Raw genomic sequence first — 7,116 nt, forward strand, 5'->3', positions numbered from 1 at the left:
GAAATGACACCAGAAACTAAAGAATTTGAAATTCCTCTCATATTTCATAAAATTTATTTGTTTCTATTATTTCTTCAAATTTGCAAATTGGTCCTCATATTTTTCAAAATTACAAATTTGACCCCAAAAATTTTCAAAAAATTGTAAATTGGTCCTTAATAATTTTTAAATTTTACAATTTGGTCCTTCGAATTTTCAAAAATTACAAATTGGTTCCTACTTTTCAATCTTTTAATTTGGTCCAAAAAATTAAATTTTATAAAAAATATCCAAAAATTTAACAATGGATTATCTTAATACTCCATCCAAACAAAACAATTTAAAAATGAATCGATTTCAATTGAATCATTTGAGTTGCTTTAAATTTTAAATTCTTTTAAAATTTCCAATGACCTCATCCAAACACACTCTTAGGATGTATTCAGAAATGCATTTCCAAATTAAATTGTCAAAAAATAATATTTTTTACGTTCTAAAATATATCTCTAAATTCAACAAAAGAAATTTTTAGATTGAGATTGCCTTTTTCTTTAAAAAAAATAATAAGTATAATGAATTTCAAGACTTTTAGAACGAAACTGAACAAATCCTTAATTTTTCAAACCGGACTGTAAAATTTGTCATTATTATATATTCAGGCGTCTAGTTAAAATAAAAGAAATTAGTAACCATACGTCTCTTCATATTATATTGTTCTTACTCAAATCATGTTAGATAAACCAAAATTACTTGCGAGGTTACTTAATTAATAAAAGTATCTAGAAACTGAAATTGATACAAAAATACTCAGTTTTTGATTGACGATTCACAATAGTACAAACTAAGCTTTCCTCAAATAAATAGACACGAAAATTGGACACAAGATGAAAATTGCCTTATTAGAATCCCAAATTTCCACATCTTGCATCATACTCCATAGAATTTTTATCGCATATTACCCTCTCGCAAGACATCAATCATATTGTAGATTCTCTTGGAATCCTTTGCTTCAATCTGCATACATCAAATATAATTATAGTAAGAGATTAATTGTTATATACCGACGGTGGAAATAGAGGAAGTTGTCTTAAATTTTAAGCACCTTCTTAGCAAGAAATAGTACAGCATCAACCGTGCCCTCAGCGTATATTGATCTACCACAAACATTATGTTGAAATTCAAACGAAACTCTGCAACGGTTTGATGAAGAAACAATACACAATAAAGAAAAATTAGTTAGTGACAAGAAGTGTGTCGAAACATAGAATCAGAGAAGAAAATGAAAATTGTTAATTCTTACGTTTCGTCTGGTGAGTTCAAATGATACATATGAAAGGCATGACCCGACAAATACTCCTCTGGAACTCCCACCATTTCAACTTGATGCTTAGGGTCCCTGATCAATTGTATCTAACAAAATTCATGGAAAGAAGGGGGAAACTCCAGTAAGAATCTGTGGTTCTTTTAATATAGAACGAAGAATGGGAAACTATGTTGTACCAAAATGAACCGTGCAATGTGATCTAACGCACCTGATCCATATCAAAAGAGACCCCCAACTTATTGAAGCAAGATATCACAGCCTTGGCAGTTCCAGACGCGTCAACTTTGTTTGCTTGATGAGACTCTAATACCTACAATCTTGGAAGAATGCATCAGATTTTAATATTGCATTGAACAGAAGCTTTATTAAAGGATGAGAACCAAAAAAATTGATGAATTCATGAAACCTAATGTTACTTTTACCAACATGAGAGTTTAACAGAGAATTTATACAACAAGATTTGCTTCTGTAATAAGTAAGGTAATAATTTAAATGTAAATGCAATTTATCTTTCCAATCACAATCCAAGGGACTGTACTCTCTAAAACAAGATATGCCAATACTATTTAAGTAATAGGCAATTTAATCAACCGATCTACTTAAACATGAGGTTGCAGACTAGACCAGGATAAAGCAAACCAGAACAACAAAATATAAACATTATGCAACTAACCAATAGAATTAACCAAGTGTATGCAGACCAGGTACATTTTAGAGTCAATCAATTATCCTCAAACTCACGACTCAAGTGTATACAGTCTAACTTCGAACTTAATTCATGATAAAGCATTATGACATCATTTGATCTATGTAGCCAATCCCACTTTGGTGAGAATAGGTTCAGTTTTGTTAGTGTTGTAAAGCCTCAAAGACAAAGAGGTGGTTTGGATGATAATGGCTTTTAGGCTTATAAAGAAGACTATGGAATGGTAACAATTTCTTAATAGATAAGAAGCTTACAACATGGTTTGAAAAGAAAAAAAAAAAAAAACTGACAACAGGGTATAAGGGCTGAATTGTGCACTCTATAGTTCATTTTCTAATGACTAGGAATATTTGTTCTTCACTATCCATATGAAATCCAGTTTCATCTTGCTATTTAGAGGAGGTTCAGGCTCAGGGACACCCATCTTCCTCCTAAAGTTTCTTTTGGTTTTTCAAGTATAAGGTCGACTCGTAGGCATGGGATCAAAAGTGGTTTTGTAGAGACAAATGAAGCATATCGTCTTCTCTTGTTGAATTCGACCCTTGAGATAGGGTTGGTGAAATATAACTCCTCTTCACTGAATGTACTACCCCTGTAAACAAAGAAATATCTGGGCAAACGGCAGTAAGCCAATAAGTAATTACTGGCTTAATTTTTAGTCGCTTTCTAGCCCTCAGTTCTGTTGTTTTCTTAGGATTTATAATTCAAGTTCTCATTCTGGCATATTGATGTTCTGTAGGTTTTATGAAGGAACTGTTCAGTTTTATGATTCTTCAAAAAGGAAGCATGTGGTAAGCTCACTCTTTTATTCTAAAGTTATTCTGCCATCTAAGTGGATACGATTCTGACACAATGTTACTCTGGCATGTTGTGTCGAAGATATTATATACTGATGGAGAAGTAGAAAAATTCTATGGAAAAGGAACATTGGGACTTGGGAGCTTATCAATGAGGGCCACAAATCTACTAAGATCTGATTTTCTATTAGTCATCTTTCTTTACACGCAATTTTATATGCGAGCTAACACAATTTTGGTATTGAATGATATGAGTTAACTTAAGTTTGACAACCATGCTTGCCTTGGGCTAGCACTCAATTCAAGTTTCTAGCAAAGAAAAGTCAATTTGTTTGAACAATCTGCCTATCTGAGTAAAATTCTCTTTTACCATTTAGTCTTTTAGTTTCAGTAGGAATGTTATGACAGATAAAATTGTCCACCCAAAACCCGAAAGTGTAAATACAGCAAAAGAGATACCTGTAAGGAATACCCAGAAAAGGCTCCAGGAAATTGCTCTGCCATAATTTCCATAGCTGCAAGAAAAGCAACAACCTAGAGGAAAAAGTATAGCAGCATAAGAATGACACACTACGTGAGTGTAAAAGACATGATAAACAGAAAATTGATCAAGGTTTTCAGAATCATGATTTACCTGCTTTCCCATTTGCGGGGATATGACAGCATAATTCTTTGCATCTTCAACTGTCTTATGCAACAAATCCCTATCTCCACCGGTGGTTCCCATCACAAATGGTACTCCAACCTTACTGTATAACTCAGCATTGCCTGCAAATGAGAATGAATTAATATAAAGCACCAACACTATTATAATTTTCATAAAATACCCCAATCATATATTATAATATCAAAAGTACAGCCCACATATTCTTTGGCATCAAATATTATATTCTGCATTCATAAGCTCTGCCACATGTGAGGTCAGTGTTGCGGATGGCAGATGGGGTTGTATGGCGGAGAGCCAAAATCCCGCCATAACGGCTGCTTCGCGGCGTTGTTATAGCGGGAAAAACCACAATATTGGCCGATTTTACCATTTCGAAGAGCCCAAAAACCACCATGTAGCATCAATTTGATAACACTGCTGAGATTTCACAAATTATACTAAAACAGGATAAAAGAAATGAATATTAAGTTAATTATACTTCTCTACAACGATAAGAAAACATGCTTCAAAATACCGATACCTACCATTGACTGCATTTGGTACAGTATAGTCCACAATAATCAAATTCGGATATTTATCGACAACAGATTGAAGAAAACCCTCTCTATCAGAAGGACCGTTCACAAGAAACTCCCTTCCACCGACCTCGAAAGTTTTTCCCGATTCCTCTTCAACCCCAAACGACACCGGCACAACATTCAACCCAGCAGCTTCTGCTGCATTAATGACAGCTTTCCCCATTCTTCCAGTACATGAATTAACCTAACCATAATAAACAAAAATCAACATCACTACTTCACATTCACAGCTATAGTATTTTCCGCAAACCGCTATCAACAACATTGTGCTAAATCATGAATTATGCGCTAAAACAGAATCACAGATTCTTCGAGATTCAAAGTTAATTACCATTATTGGAAGTGCGGTGTTCTGAGTGGAAGGAACAGATTTTTCGAGAAAAGTCTGAACATTTGTGGCTGACATTGAGATTTTAGGAACCAGACGCGAATTCTTTTTCTGAGAAATGGAGAAATTTTTCTTCGAATTCGCGTTATTGGAGAAGAATGTGAGGTTGTTGTGGTTTCTGTGAAACACGTTTGTTGCGGTTTTCATTGTGAAAGTTGCCATGGAAAGAGATTGAGGTTGAATTAGGGTTTAGGGTTTTGGGAAGAAGCTGCGATATGCCAATGCAGAGTTTCAGCGTTCGATCGTAATAGTTATTTAAATTTTGTCTTTTATTATTTTTAGCAAAAAAATGATAAGAGGTGTATTTTGTTTTCTTTTACAAAAACGATGGATTTGTTTAATCTTTATAATTTCTAGAAAAGTATAAATAAAACATGATCGAGAATTTTTCCAAAAAAATTATATATTTCATTAGCTTACGTTACTTCACTTATTTAGATAATGCACGTTATATACAAGACGATTTCTCAATACACCTCATAGATCTCTAAGACACTATGCGAAATTCTAATTTTATCATCTAATTCCGTAGATGTACATCCAGAATTACTCCTATTTTGTAAAAAAAATGTTTCTGTAGATACATCTACAGAAACATTTAAAAAATAGTATAGTATAGTTTAAAAGCAAATGATTTGAGTTGATGAAGCCTTCTCTAGATGCATCTACGAAACGTGGTGAAAACTGAGTGTTCCATAGATGCACCTACAGAACAATCTGTTATATTTTCAAATCATGTTCATTTCATTCCAAAACTAAATTTTGGTTACGAAAATGTAAAATTAAAGTATTGCATTTTAAACACAATAGTAGGTAAACCAAAAAAAAAAAACATCGTATAAATAATGTCGGTCATAATGTAGAATACATCATCAAAGTAACATGAGTAACATACATACATCATCAAAGAAATACAAACGTCAAAAAAACCATATGCATCACTACCGTGTGTGTCGGACATCATCCTGCTGCTCTCCTCTGCCTCTGGCCCCGCCTCCGCCTCTGCGTCCACCACACCCTCTCCTGGCTCTGCCTCTAGCGTCAAGTGCTCTACCAGTCCTGACACGATTTCTACAGTACACAAATGCCTCATGTGCCAGCCTAATCATAACATCCACCACACGCCTCTCCTCAGACTCCTCAGAGAATAAACCATCTGCAATGGCTCCCAGGCCCGTGTCAGCTATCTAACGACACCGAGGAAGAAGATCGTGAGTATGGTCCAACTCAACCTGATGAGCCTGCAAAATCTCCTCGTGGACTGGTATGGGCGGATCTCAAAGTGCAGCGAGCAGCATGTACGAGTGTGACACTCTGTAGTACCAGGTGATGTACCCCTCAACACAGCTCCAGTCCCTTTCTGCTCTCGTCGCCCGAGCCTCCTCAGGAACCATGTGATGCTGCCAGTCTGCAAAGACCTTATCTAAGTGTCGACGGGTCATGGTGATAGGAGCGGAGATTATAGGGTCGCGAGGATCCGGCACCTTGTTCCCTCTCCAGGAGCTGAATGCACTGGCACGCAGCATGAGCTCAGTGTAGGTAGGCACCGCTCCCTAGCCAATAATGTTTGGGAAGTGTTGTAGTATCCAAGCCTGAAAAAAACACAGTTATTTTAATTTACTATCACAAATATATAATAAGTATAAGGGGATAAGATTGTTACCACTAAAAGGGTACAGTTGCCTGCCACTGTCCTTAGGGGTAGACAACTTGGAGCCAACCAAAAATAACCGACCGGCCCATATGAATATTTAAGTCTTCGGTCGGTCTTCTTCGGATCTGCGGTTTGTGCGGGTGAGAATAATGGGTTTAAAGGGGTAAGTGTGGTCGGTTTCGGATGAATTTGTTGGATCCGTCGGACCCCGAACCCGGTCGATAACTTTATTATTCTACTGGTTTATTACTGATTTGATTTATCCAAACAACACAACCCAAATTCCAGGCCCAGACCAATTTGATAAAACCAAATTTTAACCCTAACATCATTCATTCATCCTCTCTGAAATCACTCAGCTGCCGCTCTCCTGCATTTGTCCATTTTCTCTGTCACTACTCACTACCATCAACACCATTGAACCATCGTTCTGTTTCCGGTGTCGTTTATTATCACGTCGCTCCCCTTCGTAGTTGTCACAACCAAAATAACGATACTTAAATACAGGGTTTATTATGAAATCTAACCAGACCCCAATCGAACTAGATTTCTTTTTCAATATCATCTCAATACTTGAAGAACGATCTACGATCTATTGGTGTTTGTCTGGAAGGTATAATATGTTGTGGTTTGTTAATTTCATAGATGTATATTATTAGGGTTTGATTTATTTCACTAACATGTGTATTTTATGATCTTTTTATAGCCACCCCTGTCATTGATGTGTATATACCTCATTTATCTGCTGAACCAGAATTTTCATACTCTTTAGGAGCTTCATACTCTTGAGGAGGTTAGTTTATCTCATTTCTCTAAAGAATCACATCTTACTTAAAGTTTCAATTTTGTTTTGTTTGCTGCAACATTTTATGGCTTTGATTTAAGTTTAATGTTTAAATTTAAGTAATTTTTTACCTAAGGTTTCAGTTAAGTTAAGTGGTTATTTACTCTATTTATTTTAATTTATGAATCCAGTGAAGAAAGACTCAACACCACTTGTCCTTGGTTGAAAAAGCTTCTGTA

General features: G+C 35.5%; 1 protein-coding gene across 1 annotated transcript; it reads right to left on the bottom strand.

Annotated features, from left to right (window-relative positions):
• Positions 1-741: 741 nt before the first annotated feature.
• On the bottom strand, positions 742-4,694 carry LOC131639274 (4-hydroxy-tetrahydrodipicolinate reductase 2, chloroplastic-like). Its single transcript, XM_058909768.1, has 8 exons — positions 4,383-4,694; positions 3,998-4,235; positions 3,441-3,574; positions 3,266-3,340; positions 1,512-1,613; positions 1,280-1,389; positions 1,082-1,169; positions 742-993 (listed from the first exon to the last, which is right to left on the bottom strand). The coding sequence occupies exons 1-8, from the start codon at positions 4,599-4,601 to the stop codon at positions 925-927; spliced, it is 1,035 nt and encodes a 344-aa protein (XP_058765751.1). The 5' UTR covers positions 4,602-4,694; the 3' UTR covers positions 742-924.
• Positions 4,695-7,116: the final 2,422 nt, after the last annotated feature.

This window comes from Vicia villosa, unplaced genomic scaffold (assembly GCF_029867415.1).
Source record: "Vicia villosa cultivar HV-30 ecotype Madison, WI unplaced genomic scaffold, Vvil1.0 ctg.002571F_1_1, whole genome shotgun sequence".
Classification (NCBI taxonomy): domain Eukaryota; kingdom Viridiplantae; phylum Streptophyta; class Magnoliopsida; order Fabales; family Fabaceae; genus Vicia; species Vicia villosa.

Coding starts and splice junctions, on each gene's coding strand:
- LOC131639274 (XM_058909768.1), bottom strand. CDS start 4,601: ATGGCAACTTTCACAATGAAAACCGCAACAAACGTGTTTCACAGAAAC. Junction 1,390..1,511: donor TCTCTTTTGATATGGATCAG/GTGCGTTAGATC, acceptor GAATTTTGTTAG/ATACAATTGATCAGGGACCC. Junction 994..1,081: donor TACTATTTCTTGCTAAGAAG/GTGCTTAAAATT, acceptor TGATGTATGCAG/ATTGAAGCAAAGGATTCCAA.